The sequence below is a fragment of the Camellia sinensis genome, chromosome 14 (assembly GCF_055761805.1).
Source record: "Camellia sinensis isolate YWXY chromosome 14, ASM5576180v1, whole genome shotgun sequence".
NCBI classification, from domain to species: domain Eukaryota; kingdom Viridiplantae; phylum Streptophyta; class Magnoliopsida; order Ericales; family Theaceae; genus Camellia; species Camellia sinensis.
The window spans coordinates 77,919,086-77,938,025 of record NC_138974.1 but is presented as its reverse complement, the minus strand read 5'-3'; the positions used below and the strand labels follow the sequence as shown (position 1 = coordinate 77,938,025).

At 34.8% G+C, this 18,940-nt stretch overlaps 2 protein-coding genes across 11 annotated transcripts in view; one reads left to right on the top strand and one right to left on the bottom strand.

Moving 5' to 3' along the window:
* Nucleotides 1-3,533, top strand: part of LOC114257021 (ABC transporter G family member 28) — a 55,888-nt gene extending 52,355 nt beyond the window's left edge. The window contains exons 11-14 of the mRNA XM_082905960.1: nt 361-509; nt 851-1,140; nt 1,321-1,454; nt 2,984-3,533. Of these exons, the coding sequence (XP_082762086.1) occupies nt 361-509; nt 851-1,140; nt 1,321-1,454; nt 2,984-3,140 (730 nt within the window). The 3' untranslated portion in view covers nt 3,141-3,533. The remainder of the gene's footprint in view (nt 1-360; nt 510-850; nt 1,141-1,320; nt 1,455-2,983) is intronic.
* Nucleotides 11-16,980, bottom strand: LOC114257023 (ATPase GET3B). Of its 10 annotated transcripts, none has more exons than XR_014350724.1 (14): nt 16,741-16,963; nt 8,686-8,897; nt 8,479-8,541; nt 8,247-8,357; nt 7,617-7,691; nt 7,447-7,515; nt 7,307-7,372; nt 6,944-7,024; nt 6,769-6,867; nt 5,680-5,814; nt 5,024-5,101; nt 4,783-4,932; nt 4,500-4,665; nt 11-3,171 (listed from the first exon to the last, which is right to left on the bottom strand). XR_014350724.1 is itself a non-coding variant. In XM_082905962.1 (12 exons), exons 1-11 carry the CDS (start codon nt 16,874-16,876, stop codon nt 4,528-4,530), a joined length of 1,185 nt encoding a protein of 394 aa, XP_082762088.1. In that variant the 5' UTR covers nt 16,877-16,973; the 3' UTR covers nt 11-3,171; nt 4,500-4,527. The 10 variants fall into 10 exon arrangements, 4 of the variants coding, with proteins under 4 accessions (XP_082762088.1, XP_082762091.1, XP_082762087.1 ...); XR_014350722.1 differs by lacking the exon at nt 11-3,171 and adding an exon at nt 3,600-3,978 and having other exon boundaries at nt 16,741-16,973; XR_014350727.1 differs by lacking the exon at nt 11-3,171 and adding an exon at nt 3,600-3,978 and having other exon boundaries at nt 5,680-5,834.
* Nucleotides 16,981-18,940: the final 1,960 nt, after the last annotated feature.

Sequence of the window (18,940 nt, the reverse complement as noted above, 5' to 3'; positions counted from 1 at the left end):
TTATCTCAAATTGTCTTCAATTTCACAAATCTTAACTACGCCGTAGACTCTATTTCTTTCTTGCAAGAACCAAATCCATTTATTATCAAAAAGAAGGGTAGAGCCTTATATTCTGTTCCACTTTAATAAACCATTATTTAAATTTTTTTTTTTTTTTTTCTGAAAATATATAAGAATGATGACAAAGAATAGTGTAATGTATGCCATTGTGGATCCATATAGGCATTGCTCATAAGCATGATACGTGTTGAATGTCAGAGGTTGAAGCCATATTTTCTATGAAAGAAATAAAACTAGTTCATAGTTTGCATTATCTCTGATGATTGAAATCTGACCTGTGTTGTTTCTGGTTTTTTTCAGGGTTGGCAAGCAGCGTCTACGAGAATCTAGAATGCAAGCAGTAGATTTTCTGATTTTATTGCTTGCTGGAATCTGCTTAGGAACACTTGCTAAAGTGAGCGATGAAACTTTTGGAGCTCTTGGATACACTTACACAGTCATTGCAATTTGTAAGTTAAAGACCTGAATGTTCTTTGCAGCGCCATGCTCCTACAGCATTTTATTTGCATACTTGAAGTTGTGAGCTTATGATAAGTTGGGATAATTTATGTTTTAGCATTGCCTTTGTCAGTTGTCTATTGTTTTAAATATGATACTGTTGCTCCTGTAAAGAAAAATTCAACTAAAGGAATAAAAAAAAAGAAAAGAAAAGAAACTGGTTAATCTAACAATCACTGTTTATTTAATCTTTTAAAGGCTTGTCCTTTTTTCTCATTGCTTAGAGGGAAAAAAACGAAAAGAAAAAAAGAGCTCTTTCTGATATTCCAAAATATTTGTTGCTGGTTTTCAGCTCTCCTCAGTGGAATTGCGGCTTTGAGATCATTTGCTTTGGATAAGTTACACTATTGGAGAGAGAGTGCTTCTGGCATGAGCAGCTTGGCTTACTTTCTCGCAAAGGATACAATTGACCATTTCAATACAATCATAAAGCCTGTTGTCTATCTCTCAATGTTTTACTTCTTCAACAACCCAAGATCGTCCTTCTTTGATAATTACATTGTTTTGGTTTGTCTGGTGTATTGTGTGACTGGTATTGCTTATGCATTTGCCATTTACCTCGAACCTGGTCCAGCGCAACTGGTGCGTTTCTTGAACTTTATATGTGTAGTAGTTGATTAGTTTACTATCTTGGTTGTTTTGTTTTCAGTTTCCTTGTATTCTTTAGCATCTTCTGGATGCTCTTTCTTCAATAAATTTTATTTATCAAAAAAAATATATATATATAGTTCTTCCAGTTATAACTACTTTTGTTTCCTGCAGTGGTCAGTGCTTCTTCCAGTAGTTTTGACTCTCCTTGCAAATCAGAATTACACAGAAGGAATTCTAAAGATAGTAGAAAACATGTGCTATACAAAGTGGGCTTTGGAAGCATTTGTGATAGCAAATGCCGAAAGGTTTGGAATGATTACCCTTTTTCCATGTCCAGTCAATTTATTTATATTGTCGGTTTTATAAATGCGTGGCACAAACATGGGCACATACACACCCTAATAGAACGATCCCATGCCTATGTAGGACCAATACTAGTGAACTAGCTGAAAATCTACTGCATATCAGGTCCAATTTAAGTTCCTAATTCAGTGCTATACTTGGCTCGGGATTTGAGAACCACATCTGAACACATACCGGGTCCATGTAGAATTAGCTAGTTGTAAACATCTCTAAAATGACAGACTAATATCAATAATTCTGCCTGCTATGGTAATCTAATGCTACTAACCTACTCAATTCCTACCGTGTGGCCAAAAAAAAGAAAAAGAAAAAAAGACTTGAATAAAAAGGAGTGCCATGATCCTAGTAGAAGGTGCCAAAAGGACGAGATGAAAGCCAAGAACAAAATTGATTGAGGTGTTGAGGACATAATAGCCTTGGACTAAACCCAGGATTTGTCTTTAAATAAAGCTAACATAGGAAAATGGATCCATAAAGTCAACCTCACGTGATTCGAGCAATGGTTTGTAGAGTGGAGGCATATCTTTAGAGAAGCAAATATACTTGTAGACATCTTATATAGATTTCGTGCATCTACAAATAAACAGATCTCGAGTCTTCTTGTTATGAACTCTTTCCTAGCTCTAATCCCATTTTTTTAATGAGTTGTTTAGATGCATTGGCATTTACAAGTGTAAACCACACAGTTGGTTTTAATTAACAAGCAAACGGTAGAAAACAAGACAAAGAACGAAGTTGAAACTATGAGAATTTGCATGTTTCAACCATATTAGGGCTATAACCATGGGTGAATTCAATCAACAAGCTTCGTTGGAGACAAAAATCTAGGGAACTTTGGCTTAAGGAGGGTAACTTGACAGGATTTTGGCCAAAGTGTCAACAAAACGGTTAAAGGAGATGGTTGGAAAGTGATTTCTAAATTCCAAAGTGCCTTTGTGGTAGGCAAATTCTTGATATAGTTTTAGTGGCTAAAGAAAGTGTTGACCCTAGATTACAGAGCTTTGTGTTGGGTATTTGTGAATTAGCCATTGAAAAAGTTTTAAGATCATTTTAATTAGGAATTTATCACCTCCAAGTCGAATCTTAGCTGAGATTTCATACAAGGTTTTTAGGTTCCAATTTACATTAGTAAGTTCCCATTAACTCCAGAACAATCATTTTTATTTTATTTTTTGTACACTTCCTTGATCAATTAAATGTGGAAGATGTCTGTTATTGTTTATGTGCACGGTTAAAAATTCTTCTTTTGTTTTTCGTTTCAGTGTAGTAAAATTCTCACAATAGGATTTCTTGAAATTATTTATTTTCCAGCCTTTGTAATATGTTTACGATGCTTGAGGAAATTGGAATCACAATCAGAACAATCACAAACAATGTATTATTGAAAGCATCATTCTTTCACATCAAAATCTGTAGACCAAGCATAACTTTTGGTTAATATCTGCATTTTTTTTTTATATTTTTTTAAAAGGTATTCTGGAGTGTGGCTGATAACAAGATGTGGTTCACTAATGAATTACAACTATAAGCTCAATGATTGGTTTCCTTGCATAATTTATCTCATCCTCGGGGGTATAGTTAGCCGCTGTGTAGCCTTCTTTTGTTTGGTAACGTTCCAGAAGAAATAGGTCCAGGTCTGTCATTCTCTTCTTCTTTCCTCTTGTACAAAAATGGAGATGAAGAATTTTAATCCAGGAGAGACTCACGTTTCAAAGAATTCCTGATAACTTGATGGAAGATGCTTCAAAGCTTTTGGTATCTCTCTCACAGAAATCATTGCACACAATTTTGTATATGAAAACCAGACTGCAGCTCGAGAAAAGGCAAATTGGGAAAAAGGGAAAAGGAACAAATGTGATCCCTAAAATTGTATATGTAGCTCTGTATGTAATCATTTTTAATTTGTTAACATAGTTCCTCTATTATGAGGTCTTGGGTTTTCCACGATTTTTCTTTTTCTTTTCCTTTTTTTTTATTTTATTATTTTTTTTAATGGTTGATTTGGGTAGAGTCTATTATTTAATTTTTGTTTTTTTTTCCCTATCAGATGTGGAAAGTAAAGGAACTCTCTAGCACAGCAAAAGAGATTTTCAAAACTCTTAAGACATCATTCTATAACACTAAAAGTTACAAACATTAACAAAGCATGCAGTACTGCGATGAGAAAACATACATAAAGTACACAATCAATACACCAACTCACCAAGAACAAAATGACGTGTTGCTTTTCTTTTCATTTTCAAGCATATCAATCTGGTGCCAGAATAATAGTTTATAATATAGTGTTTGTTTGTATGAGAAAATTGACTATGATTTGAGAGTCAAAATTTCACTTCATAAGGCTTCACTTAAGTTATCCTAATCTCTCTCTCATACATGCATGCGCGAGTGCACACATGCAGTTTGATAAGATCTTGGGCCTCTAGCATGCAGGTAGCTTCTCTTTCAAAACTGATGTCTGTATTCCTGAGTGAAAGACAATAAAAGAGAAAAGACAATTTCAGTTTTTATGGATTTTCCATATGAATTGGAAGATGGTAACATATTAAGCAAAATGCATAGCCTATTTGGCTGCAGCTTTTTTAGTCACTTTTTATCCAAAAAACAAAAAAACTAGACTGTTAGGTTATGACTTTTTTAGCAGACAATTGTGAAAAAAAAAAAGAAAAAAAAATATATATATATCAACTTACCTAAAACTTCTCCAATAACAAAAAAAGCTAGCACTTTTTGCATTTGCCAAATGCATCAGCTTTTTTAGCAACTACTTTATTTAAAACTAAAAAGCAAAAAAGCTATTGCCAAACTCAATCGAAATACATCTAGTTCTAAAACCTTTAAAACGAAGAAGAACCAGGGTGAGTTTATTTGATTTTCATTCCAATCCTTTCGAGATGTAAAAGTAGTATTTAATTTTTTTGCAGGAAATAGAAACAGAGTCATGCTTAATATTAATAGCAATTTGGCGAATAAGTAGGTTTTCTAACCTTGTTGATATATCCAGAAAGAGAAGCTTCATCTCCAAACCAAATCCCCCATAAATTTAAGAGCTGGAACACTCCTTATCTCTACATCAACTAGGGGTGCCTGGATTAAAGTCAAACTGGCAAGTTCTCGATCATTCCGGATCATATCAAGTGCTCGCGTCTGATCCTGCAACAACATTTAGATACAGGATCACAACTGTAAAGCTTTGGAAGACTGAAAAGTTTCCTCCTCTTAAAAGTCAATTTACAGACAGGCAAATGAAGAAAGAAAAAAAACACAAACCGCAGGTATCGGTTAAGCTGAGGAGACACTAGCTAGAGTCAAACGCAAGAAGACCAAGTTTATGGCTCACCCCAGAGTTCATCCTTTTCACAAATGGGCTACCTGTGTGGGTTCCATTACCCACCACCACAAATTATGAAACCAGTTTTACTGCAAAGTTCATTAAATGTACAATCAACGGGAGTTTGCTGAGGAGACACTAGCTAGAGTCAAACGCAAGAAGACCAAGTTTATGGCTCACCCCAGAGTTCATCCTCTTAACGGATGGGCTACCCCATGCGGGTTCCATTACCCACCACAAATTATGAAACCAGTTTTACTGCAAAGTTCATTAAATGTACAATCAACGGGAGTTTTACAATGCATTAATGCCTTCAAAATCAAGTCAAAAGTTGCATGAAAAAGGCATTTCTCCCTGTTTTCATCCCTCTCTTCTGCTTAATCTGTCTCCTTGATCTGGACTTACCAAGAATTTAAGTTTTGAGTATATATTTCTATTCAGCTTCACAATCTGTAGGTCTTCAAACCTTTCCATTCAAAACCCTTAAGATATTCTTCTTTGAAGTCACTTGAAAAAAATAAAAATAAAGCCTACACGTGTACAAATGACTAAACCATAATTATTGATGATAATTTGGGAAATACAACACGAGGAAGTTTTGGACAAGGGGAACATCCACATTCCAATCTCCAATATTAAACAGAACAAACGAATTTGACCAATAGGCCAACCAGGAATGATTCAAATAGAAAATTGTTTTCACCATGCATTCTTTAGATCAGATTAACTGTACTAGAAGGCAGATGAATCAGTCCCATTGCACATATTGCTAATCATGGAAGCCTAGCAGTTTAAAAAGACATTCTATGAACCATTTATAATGTTTCAAGAATCACCTTTCTTTTCATTGCACAAAAATTGCAGTCTGATGCAGATTTGGGTAGGACTTGATTAACTATAAGCCTTTGCACTGGAACATTTTCCTTCTTCAAGGATGCACACAATCGTGAAGACTCTTTAACTGCCATAACCTACGTAGAAAATCATACATCTAAAATATGGTCAGTAAAGCAAATTATAGACAAAACCAATTAAAGATCAGACAACAAAACATTTTATGCATGGCGAAATTGCTAAGTGGCACTAACTGGTCCATTAAAATTTCAAGATTTCTAGATGACTACACTATTGTATGAAGTCCAATAAAAAAATAAAAAGTTGTGCAAATTATTATATGCAGAGACTATAAGGTTTTTTTATTTTACACTTGTCATTTTATGTTTGTGAATAATATATATATGTCAGTATGTCTATTTAATCAATTATTAGGCATTTATACATTTATATAGATTTCAACTTATGTTTCCAAACATTTCTATGTATTTTTCAAATTCTTTTATCGATTTCAAAACATTTTTGAAATGTCACCAAAACATTTCCTGTCTCCATACTAATCGAACAACAGAAGAAACAAATTTTGATCCTTAGCTATGTGACTAGGCCTCAAACATGGGTGTTAGCATGAATCATGGATATGAAGTATCTAACATAAGTGACCACCTAAATGGAGTCCGATATGCCTATGTCTGGATATGTCATGTTGAAAACAGGCAAATTGCTGATCTAGAAGTGCCGTTATTACATCAATATGCTTAATTAACACAAGTAATAATAAAAATAAAATTCAATTGGAATTTGATATGTTTCTATACCATTGAGACCATCATGAACAAAATTTCTGCTATTGAGACAAATGTTAAAACATTTTAGACATTTTTGGGTTTACTTACAACTTTGACTTGGTCTGCAGGCTCTGCGAAACTAATGTTAAATCAAATTCATTAAAGAAATCAGCTGACATCACCTTAAGTGAATACATTAAAAAACATGCACATTACAGCTACTGGAAGAAACATGCTGTACAATTGATGGTTCCAATTTAAGAGTGGTGAATACAAAAGAATGAAGAATGAAGGGGTAATTACGGTTGGGATTGTCACTATAACAAACTCTGTGGTCTCTGAGTCATGAAAAAGTTCTCGTACTTTTGCCATCCTCTCCCTTAGTTGCTCTAGTTTGTCACTCTGCAAAAACAAACACACATTGCTTAGTATTTTAAACCCCCACAAGAGAGCTTTCACAAACAAACTTTATGCTTACAGCATCCAGTCCGAGTTGTGTCTCCTGTTTCCCGAAAACCGATTTAATAGCTGAAGTTGCTGAAGCTATCTTCTTCTTTAGCTGAATTGAGTAATATGAAAAAGGTAAATGAAGCAAATGTAGAAATGAAATGGAAAAAAATCGCCTACAATAAGATAAGAAAGCAACTAATAGGTAGAGAGAGAAAATGGAGCTTTGCTTGGGAGCCACAAATGACATGCCGTTGAGTAATTAATAGGTAAATTTAAGTTAACAATGTTTTGCTTTTATAGTTCAGATAAAACCCAGTGATATTCTTTACTGAGTAAATAACTTGACACATCACAGGCTTGGGTAGTTTCCATGACACATCCAAGTTCATACCTTCATCATCTTGCCTATAGATGCATCCATGAAGTCTGGCAAGGACAAAAGCCGAAGTGTATGGCCCTATAAAAACAACTTATAAATGAACAGACAACTATACACCAAGTTTAATTTTAAATTCATAAAACTTTACTAACCGTTGGTGCTGTATCCAAAACAATCCGAGTGAACATACTATATTCTTGTGATTCAAGAAATTGCATAACCTGTAAACCAGTTTCTGTCATTAGAGATGACAGAATAATGCAATATGAAACCTTTCACTACCATCTTTACACCAAAAAAACCTATTATTGACAATACATGCCTTGGAAATTGCAATAGCTTCGTCCAGACCAGGTGGAGGAGTGTCCAACAGCTCGTCCAATTTCAATTCTCCTAACTGTGACATTTTTATAAGGGGGAAAGATTCAATACAGTGAAGTACATGTCAAAAGTCAAACAATCTCTCCAAGTTAAAGCAGATATATAGAGAAAAGGATAAAATTGAACCAAAGCAGATTCCAACTGGGTTCGAAACGCTAGTTCTGCTGCATGATCAATTACAATGAGCATTACATTTTTTTTTCCCTTCAAGAAACCTGTAGTTAAGTCTGCATTACCAATCACAAATTTTTATAATTACATTTCTCATGCTTATCCTTATCGGTGTCATCACTTAAACTGGCTAAACTGAAAAGCGGAGAATTTAATTAAAACATTCTTCATGATAATGTAACTACGTGAGGTTGGGAATAAATTTTAGCTGGTGCATGTAGAAGGCTCTAAGCAAGAATGAGATAGTGTCCCACACCCATGTGAGACATTTAGTAAAAAATTTGGTAGAATTTTTAAGGTCTCTAGTATTACTCTAATAAAATTGACGACTTCCGTACCCCATGTCAAGCAAAGTTAATGTGGACAAGGCAATACCTAATAAAATAAGAAATGTTCTGACCTGCTCAGCAAGCATTCCAAGGCCCATGCTATCCATCAGATCTCTGACTCCACTGCCACTATGCTTTTGACCAGCAGTACGGAATTCTTCCCTAGCTTTGTCAGGGTTTATCTGCCACAGTTTCGCAGTCAGTCTACCAATTAATTACACGCATCAAACAGCTCATAGATGAAATAGCAGACTTATTATGAGTAAATATCATTTGGGTGGGCATCATCGCTTAATTAACTACCTCAAGTGCATAAAGTGGAGAATCCAATCCTTGAACTGGAACAAGCGTCCCTCCAGCCAAATCCTTAATACAATGTGTAAATGCAAATTGTAGTAAGTCATAGACACACTTTTGTAAAAGAACTAATTTCTTATGGGACAAATGAAAACATGCAGAGCAATTTTCACTTTTCAATCCAAAAATTTATGTGGAAGCACATTTAAAAACCTGATCAAAAGAATCACTTAATGAATGAGCAGGGTCAGTGGAAACCACAATGGTAGGGTGACCATGATTTGCAAATTTTACAGCAAGGGATGCAGCACAGCTTGTTTTCCCAACACCTCCCTTCCCGCCCAATAAGTAATACTTTCGCTGGGTCCCAGAAACCATCTCATCAAACCCAGCAACAGCTTCAGCAGGAGTAGCTACCGATCTCACTTCAAGGCAAAAAAAAATGCAGTTAAGCATCATTGAAACTACTTTCTGTCTTGGAAAAATGTTGTTAAATGTTACTTGTTCAAAAACGGCTTTGTAAATATCTTATTTTTTGCTAACTTTGAGCACTAATTAAGGTAGGACCCAAGCGTTATTTTTGATGTTTCAAAATGGGTTTATATTTAATGCGGCGTAGTGAATAACATCGTGTATTTGGTTGCTCAAAACCATTTTTGGATGAATGAGAATTTAACGCCCATTTTCGAGTTTGTGAACATGGAAGTTGAAGAGACAATGTGGGTTTACTCATTAAATGGCTTTGTCCCACATTGAAACAAAGAGAGAGTTTATATGAGTATATAAACTCTAGCTTGCCATACTTGGGATGGGCCCCAAGGGACACCCCAAGTTTTGTAATGAGGGGAGTTATGGACAAAGTGGGCTTAGCCCAAAACCACCACACGCGTGCCGCCGCCGTCCAACCTGCCGGGTGCTGGTGCATGGTGTGAGTTGGGTCCTAGCTTTAATTTTTGGACAAAATTCGTTTGAATTTTTTCAATTCTTTCGGGAAAATTTTGAAATCCTTACAGAAATTATTCAAATTTTGCACCAAAATTTCAAATTCAAATTTTTTGCCTCCTTTCCGAACCGGTACCATTCCGGTCCGTGACTTTCCGGCCATGGCTGAGCAGCCACCAAGGCCTACCTGAATAGGTGCATGGTTGGCTATAAATAGCTTGTCATTCCAACAATTCAAGCATCCAATTGTTTCCAAACATCTTTTCCTTCTTCTTTTCGTCTTCCTGTGCCCTTGCATTTGTCCAACATTTAGTCTATAGGAAGAGAAAGAGAGAGTGACAACATTGTTTGGTTCACCAAACTTGATTTTGTAGTGCTGCAAATCAAGTAATAGTCATTGCATCCTGGGAAGTAGATGCCAGTAAATCTCGAAGCACCGGAGCGAGGGCGAAATTTACTTTAAGGAGATTATGTCCAATACAAGTCTCGACTTAAAGTTTCTATAAGCGATTAATTCAGAATTTAATTTATTGAATTATTTATTTATTAATTTTTGTTTATTTTATTTATACATTTAAATTACACACACACAACCACTGGGGAATAACAATCTTAAAGTAGATTTCTGTTTTTTTTATTTGTGTGTTATGTAGACAAATATTTTGTCTCGAGAAATTAAATAATAGTCATATACTATTTAATTTATTTAATAGTAGTAATACACTGTTTATCATTGGAATTTTGTTACAAAATATTTTTCTGTCAGTTTTGTGTGCAAAATATATTTTGTGTAAATTTATGATTGTTGCATTATTATTTCGTCAGAAATATAACTACTGAAACAAAGAGTACTGAGACTGTTCTTACTCTGACCCCCACACCCGTTGTGCCAGTAATGACTCTGGCGGTATCGGTAAATCATGGGGAGAAGCTAGAAAAATTCAATAGAACTAATTTTAAAAGATGGCAACAAAAGATGATGTTTTGTCTTACTGCATTGAATTTGGCTCGCTTCACTCAAGAAAAAGCTCCAGCACTAAACGAGGAAGAAACTGATGGCAAGTGGTTGCTGCAGGTGATGCACGGAAGAATGGTGATTTTCTGTGTCGGAATTATATACTCAATGGGTTGGATAATACATTGTACAATGTGTATAGTGTCAAAAGCACCGCAAAAGAGCTGTGGGAATCTCTACATTTGAAATATAAGACAGAGGATGCTGGTATGAAGAAATTCGTTGTCGGCCATTTTTTGGATTATAAAATGATGGATTCCAAGACGGTTATTAGCCAAGTTCAAGATCTCCAATTAATTCTCCATGACATACATGCAGAATGGATGATTCTCAGTGAATATTTCCAAGTAGCGGCGATTATTGAAAAATTACCGCCATCCTGGAAAGAATTCAAGAATTATTTGAAGTATAAGTGCAAGGAGATGAAATTGGAGGAATTGATAGTGCGGCTCAGAATTGAGGAGGACAACTGTGGTATCGACAAGAAGTCAGGAAACCATATCATGTAGGTTAAAGCAAATGTTGTGGAACAAGGACAACGGTCAAAATTCAACAAGAAGAAGTGGAAGCATGATGACAATGGTCTTAAACAAGGATCCACTAGTAAGATCAACAACGAGTTCAACACGAGGTTCAAAGGCAAGTGTTTTGTGTGCGGCAAAGATGGACATCGCGCTAAAGATTGTCACGTTCACAAGGACAGAGAGAGTTCAAGCAAAAAGCCAGCACAAGCCAACATAGCCGAGGATTTTTATCTTTTCGATGAAGTGACACACATCAATCTTACTGCAGTAGTCTCTGAGGCTAATTTGGTGGGCAATCCCAAGGAGTGGTGGGTGGATACTCGAGCAACCCGCCATATCTATGTAGATAAGATGCTCATAACTTACAAAGTGGTGGAAAATGGAGAACAACTTTTTATATGAAACTCCTCCACATTAACTGTAGAATGACAAGGAAAGATTATGCTGAAATGACCTCGGGGAAAGAGCTCACTCTTAACAATGTACTTCTTATGCTGAAGATTCGCAAGAATTTGATTTCTGGGTCATTGTTGATCAAGAATGGGTTTAGATTAGTCTTTGAACCTAATAAGGTTGTACTCTCCAAGAGTGGAATGTATGTGGGGCGAGATTACATGAGTGATGGGCTTTTTAAGCTCAATGTATTAACTGTTGTACCCAATTTGGCTATTAATAATAATAATACATCTTCTGTTTGTATTGCTGAGTCTTCTTTTTTATGGCATAGTAGATTATGATATGTAAATTTTAATTATTTGCGTAGACTAGTTTCTTTAGAATGTTTACCAAACTTAGAGTTTGATCCTAATCATAAATGTGAGATTCGTGTTGAGCCAAGACTCACTGAGGCATCATTTAATAAAATAGAAAGAAGTATTGAACCTCTAAGTTTAATTCACACAGATATTTTGTGATTTAAAATTTGTTCAAACTAGAGGAGATAAAAAGTATTTTATTACTTTAATTGATGATTGCACTCAATATTGCTATGTTTACTTATTGAAAAGTAAAGATGAAACCTTAGAATCTTTTAAGCAATATAAGCTTGAGGTTGAAAATCAACTTGGCAAAACTATTAAGGTAGTGAGGAGTGACAAAGGTGGCGAGTATGATGCACCATTTGAGGAATTTTGTTCTAAACATGGTGTTATTCACCAAATCACTGCACCCTATTCTCCTCAGTCTAAAGGAGTTGCTGAGAGAAAGAATCGAACTCTTAAAGAGATGATGAATGTCATGTTGATTAGTTTAGGGTTACCTCAGAACTTGTGGGAGGAAGCGATTTTGTCTGCTAACTTTATCCTTAACAGGGTACCCCCAAGAAAATCAATCAAACACCTTATGAAGTATAGAAAGGTCGATGACCTACCTACAATTATCTCAAAGTGTCGGGGTATTTGGCCAAGGTGGCAATCCCTAGTCCCAAAATGACTAAGATAGAACCAAAAACCGTTGATTGTGTGTTCATTGGTTATGCAAATAATAGCAGTGCATACAGATTCTAAATTCATAGATCTGAAAATCTTGATATGTATGTAAATATTATTATTGAGTCAATAAATGCGTAGTTTTTTGAACACATTTTTCCTTACATGAAAACTGAAAAGACAAGTTTAAATAAAAGAATTTTTGATACTGCTATAGGTAGTAGAGAAGACCAAAATGATAATGAAGAAGATGAACCTAGACGTAGCAATCAGGCCAAGATCTCTAAATCATTTGGTCTAGATTTTTTGACTTACTTGTTAGAAAATGAGCCTTAAAACTTCAAGAAAGCAATGTCAGGTTCTGAAACTCTATTATGGAAAGAGACTGTGAATAGTGAAATTGAATATATTTTGTAAAATCATACTTGGGAACTGGTGGATCTTCCACCAGGATGTAAACCTCTTGGATATAAGTGGATATTTAAGAGAAAAATAAACCAGATTGTTCAATAGATAAATATAAGGCAAGGCTTGCTGTTAAGGGATACAGGCAGAAGGAAGGCCTTGATTATTTTGACACCTATTCACCAGTGACAAGAATAACATATGTTCGCATGCTAATAGCGATTGCAGCACTGTATAATCTGGAGATACATCAAATGAATGTTAAAACAACCTTTTTAAATGGCGAGTTAGATGAGGAAATCTATATGGAACAGCCGGAAGGGTTTCAAATTCCCGGCCAAGAGAAAATGATTTGTAAACTTGTCAAATCCTTTTATGGATTAAAATAAGCTCCGAAATAATAGCATGAAAAGTTTGATCACGCTACGCTTTCGGATGGTTTTAAGATAAACGAATATGACAAATGTGTCTATGTTAAAAGCACAGACAAAGGCTATATCATAGTTTGTCTTTATGTGGATGACATGCTCATTATTGAAAGTAATAATGACATGATTAAATCTACAAAGAAAATGTTGAACAAAAGGTTTGAAATGAAAGATTTGGGAGTAGCAGATGTATTTCAGGAATAAAAATTACTAGAACATCTGAAGGATATGCTTTATCTCAGTCTCATTATGTTGAGAAGATTTTGGAGAATTTTGAAAAGCATGTCTTCATTTGTTAAAGAATACAGGTGTAGGCATATCACAATTAGAGTACTCTCAGATAATTGGAAGCTTGATGTACTTAATGAATTGCATTAGGTCGGATATAGCCTATGTTGTGAGCAAATTGAGTAGGTACACAAGCAATCCAGGGTCAAATCACTGGAAAGCGATAATTAGGGTACTTAGGTATCTAAGACATACCCAGAATTATGGCTTACAATATACCAAATATCTAGCAATACACAAGAGGTACAGCGATGCAAATTGGATATCGGATATTAAAGACTCAAAATTCACTAGTGGATACGTCTTTACCCTGGGAGGTGCTGTAGTCCCTTGGAAATCCTCCAAGCAGACATGCATAGCAAGGTCGACAATCGAATCTGAGTTTATCGCATTAGATAAAACAGGAGAAGAAACGAATGGCTTCGTAATTTCTTAGAAGACATTCCAATGTGGCCTAAACTTGTGCCAGCTATATGCATTCATTGTGATAGTGAAGTAGCAATAGGACGGGCACAAAATTATATGTTAACGTCGACATATTCGTCGAAGACATAATACCGTTTGGCATTGGCTCTCACATGAAATAATTTCCATAGAATATGTAAAGTCAAGAGACAATATTGCGGATCCATTGACTAAAGGGCTAGCCAGAGAGCAAGTGTACCATTTATCGAGGGGAATGAGATTAAAGCCTATTACGTAAAAGTCACCATAATGGCAACTCAATCTAGTTGACTGGTGATCCCACGATCTAGGTTCAAAGGGACAACTGAATTATTGATGTCTTCACATATCACTAAGGAGGTTTACCCCTACCCATTTCTATGATAAGAAGAGTGATACCTGCAACGCTGGTAGGATAAGCTTTGCTTTTAATGATTCTTATAACTTGGACATCCAAGTGGAGTATGGTAGAATACTCTTAATAAGAAGTCACCTATATGAGTGTGAATTGGGCTGATTCTGTGAGAATTGAGAATGCTAAATTCACTAGAGCACTCATGAATTACCGAGTGTCGTTCAGGGCCAAAATGAACACAACCGTGAGAATGAAACTGTATTTGCGGATACACTATGTGTAATCTATTGTCTTGGCTTACACAAACAACTAAACAGTTTAAGGCATCGCGTCCACTAGTTAGCTAGTAAGTCCGATAAGCTTTCACTAGAGGAGGTTGTATCTTCTTAATGTACTCTTTCTTTGTCTGCATTTTGTTGCATATCCGTTCTCGTGAATTCTATTCATGCGGGGGATTATTGGAAAATGGCTTTGTAAATATCTTATTTTTTGCTAACTTTGAGCATTAATTAAGGTAGGACCTAAGTATTATTTTTGACGTTTCAAAATGGGTTCATATTTAATGTCGCGTAGTGAATAACATTGGGTATTTGGTTGCTTAAAACTATTTCCGGATGAATGAGAATTCAATGCCCATTTTCAAGTTCGTGAACATCAAAGTTGAAGAGACAATGTGGGTTTACACATTAAATGGCTTGTCCCACATTGAAACAAAGAGTTTATATGAGTATATAAGCTCTAGCTTGCCATATTTGGGATGGGCCCCAAGGGGCACCCCAAGTTTTGTAAGGAGGAGAGTTATGGACAAAGTGGGCTTGGCCCAAAACTACCATATGTGCGCGCGCTGCCGCAGTGCGCCGGGCGTGGGTGCGTGGTGTGGGTCAGGTTGGGTCTTAGCTTTAATTTTTTGGACAAAATTTGTTTGAATTTTTTCAAATTCTTGTGGAAAAATTTTGAAATCCTTAAGGAAATAATTCAAATTTTGCGCCAAAATTTCAAATTCAAATTTTTCGCCTCCTTTCTGAACTGGTACCGTTTTGGTCGCGACTTTCCGCCATGGTCAAGCAGCCACCAAGGCCTACTAGAACAGGTGCATGGTTGGCTATAAATAGCCTGCCATTCCAACAATTCAAGCATCCAATTTTTTCCAAACATCACTTCTTCTTTTTTTTTTGTCTTCCAGTGCTCCTGCATTTGTCTAGCATTTAGTCTATAGGAAGAGAAAGAGAGAGTTACAGCATTGTTTGATTTGCCAGACTTGATTTTGTAGTGCTACAAATCAAGTAGTAATCATTGCATCCTGGGAAGTAGACGTTAGTAAATCTCGAAGCATCGGAGCGCGGACAAAATCTACTTTAAGAAGATGATGTCCAATACAAGCCTCGACTTAAAATTTTTGTAAGCGATTAATTCAGCATTTAATTTATTGAATTATTTAATTTTTTTTTGGTTTATTTTATTTATATATTTAAATTACACACACACAACCACTGCGAAATAACATTACTGGCAAGTAATGTGCAATGATTCGATTAGGTATTGATCGTACTCAGTAGAATAAATAAATAATAATGGCAAGAGATATATGTACTCTAACCCTGGAATACACTATGGAGGGTAGACTCCCCCGTCAGTTATCAAACCTTTTTGTTAGACATGAACACATTAGCTAGTTGCCTATAAACATCCATTATGATTACAATTTACTATTATTTGCAAAAACAAGCTTGGTTAAAACCCAATAGAGATCAAAGAACATGGTTATATCTTCAACGATCCCCACCTATTCAATAGCACAGCCTCATACCACGAACAAAAAACAAAGGCTTAGTTCTTAATACAAGTATGCACTAATCTGAATGAAATAGAGACTGTTGGTTGTAGAATTGTTCCCAGTTCAGCTGTGTAGAGTTCAAGAAACCCAAATTTTCCAAGGTCCTGTGTTCACTTTCCACTCACTTGACCCAGTTCGTCAAATTATTGGGATTCATTCATTTTTATTTCTCAATAATCGCGACGAACTTTCTTTAGGGGAAAAGTGTGTAATGTGCACTACGTGTTTGTCGAAATTCCTTAGAGGGGACTCGCTAAAAATTGAATCTTTAGTTGCACTTTTTAACAATAGAATAATATGATATTTCAATCTTCAAGTTGCACAGTGGTTTGCAATCCTTTATTTCTCTTCAATTTCTTTATAGTATCAATCTCCATAAATTGTGTTTTTTTGATACTTATTTAAAAACCCAAAACCACAAAAAACAGTAAGAACTCTTTGGAAGCAGCAATGCATGATCACACATGGTAGAAAGGCACATACACATAAAATGAACTTAATATTGAAGTACAAATTTTAAAACTCAGAAAATAAAATGAGAGAAAGAAACAGAGTAATTTATAAATTCACAACAAATACGCCATATATATATAAGTAAGAATTTACCTTGAAATGGGTGGCTGAATGGTTTAGTGTTGAATTGGGTTGAGAGAAAGCTGAAGTTTCTAGTGATTTTAGAGAGGGAGGAATAGTTTTGGGATTTGGAAATGTGATGGAACAAGGCCGCCGCCGCCATGGCCATGGAATTACTTTACTTGCAGAGAGAGAGAGAGTGGTGAAGCGAAGCGGAGGGAAAATACCATACGGACACCACCGCCTTTTCTTATGTTTGGTAACAGGGATGAGTGGATACCAGATTTATCGTTCCTAGAGAATCGACTTTTCAAACCTAGTTAGAGCATCTCTAACGGTGAATCAAATTTTTTATTAAATTTAAGTAAAAAAATAAATTTTCTCAATTAAATACCATTTGCTCCAACCGTGCATTAAAAGGGAAGTGGTCGACCGGTTGGTTTACCGGCCGGTTGACTGGTAAGGCAAATATATATATATTTTTTTTACTTATTTGAACCTTTTTGACTGGTTTGAATCTACCTATTAAAAGGGAACTAGTCGACCGGTTGGTCAACCGGCTGGTTGACCGGTTGGTCTCCTCCAACGGTCACACACAGTAATTTGGTGAAACCTGTATTCTGTTCTCAGTTTGATGATTTTTTTGTTCAATTCTCATTTTGATACCAGTTTGGTGAAACCGTTGGAGCTCCAAAAAGTGTCTTTTTCACCAAATTTCAAATCTGATGCCAGATTTGCTGAACTGTTGGAGATGGTCTTAGACTTCGATAGGTTTGGGTGGGAGAGAGTCTTTTGTGAATTCAAATCCCTTGATATTGACTCCCGGGAATCGAGGGTAAGTGGAGTTTCAATTTGAGGGAATTGGAGCATCTGTTTCCATAGGTGATTATTCAGTATTTTTAGAATATAGACACTTAATATTTTATAAAATTTTAATTGATAGAGAAGTATAGAAATTCACGACTTATGTTAGGAAGAGAGAACAACATGGACTTAAGTAATTGGTGATTGCAATAGAATATAGTCATGTGATATTTCGAGATTATTAAATAATTTCTTGTGTTTCCACTGTTCTTTCCAATTTTATAATAACTACCGTATCATCCGTGTCCTATGTACGTGATTGAATTTAAAAAAATTATTTATAATTATGTCAAACATATTTTTAAATTATTAGTATAAAATATATGTAATTTTAAAAGAAAAATATTGACATTTCTTAATTAAAGTAATACAAATAAGAATTTATTATATTTGTTCAAAATTTACTGAATAAATAAAATATATTATAACTAAAATCTAAATTGTTGTGCGTCTTCTATCAGCATTCTTGTATTGTTAACATGATAGTTAGTATTATAATTGATGAACAACACATATATTATGTATTTATAAAATGTTATAAAGTAAAAATATTATACTTACATATTATATATATATTTTACCTTCTAAAAGGTATAGATATTTTTCAGACCAATCTATAGTTAAAACAAATGTCACATATGGTGCACAATAGTTGACGTTGCATTGCTGGTATATGTATGATAAATGCATAGGCGCGATCTTGGCATGACGCAATATAATCTTTAATCAATCTAACTCTATTATCCTGTAAAATTTTGAAATTATAACATTGTGTTTGAAAAGGTATGAATAAGTTATTTATAATAAATTGTATAGTTTCCTACCTTTGATCTTATATTCTTCAAATATGATAGTTGATATTGCAAGATAACTCTGTTTGTTTATCTTGAATAATGAGATTTATTGAACCAGTATTATCTTTGATCACAATGTTAACATCTTATCTAATAAAATAAATAAATAAATAAAAACACTTGTTAAAAGAAATTATTGTGTTTAATAAAAAATTGAAGCATTTGTTAAGCTTGAATTAGTATTGTACATAGAAATTATTTACCTAAAGAAAATTACATCGTTATAATATCAATATCATCATGCATGTAGTGACGATAAATGATGCGACTATAATGATATTTAATTTTTTGATAGCAACTTCTGCACAAATCAATCTAAAGGTTGTCAACATCAATTTGTTCGATGGACCCAAGTATTCAAAAATATGAAACCTATAAAATATTTAGAAAAACATAAATTAATCTCCCTCTATAAACGAATATATCTATATATCGTTTAATTTTCATTACTTGAGATGATAACATTTCTTACCTTTAGCATAGGTGTAAAATCACGTATTCGAATTCTTTTGCAT

What these genes read in the sequence shown, in the direction of transcription:
- LOC114257023 (XM_082905965.1), bottom strand. Translation starts at nt 16,876, where the DNA reads ATGGCCATGGCGGCGGCGGCCTTGTTCCATCACATTTCCAAATCCCAA. An exon ending in TTGGAATGCTTGCTGAGCAG is followed by an intron (nt 7,692 to 8,246) that starts GTCAGAACATTT and finishes AAAATGTCACAG; the next exon opens with TTAGGAGAATTGAAATTGGA. An exon ending in CACAACTCGGACTGGATGCT is followed by an intron (nt 6,868 to 6,943) that starts GTAAGCATAAAG and finishes TTGTTTTTGCAG; the next exon opens with AGTGACAAACTAGAGCAACT.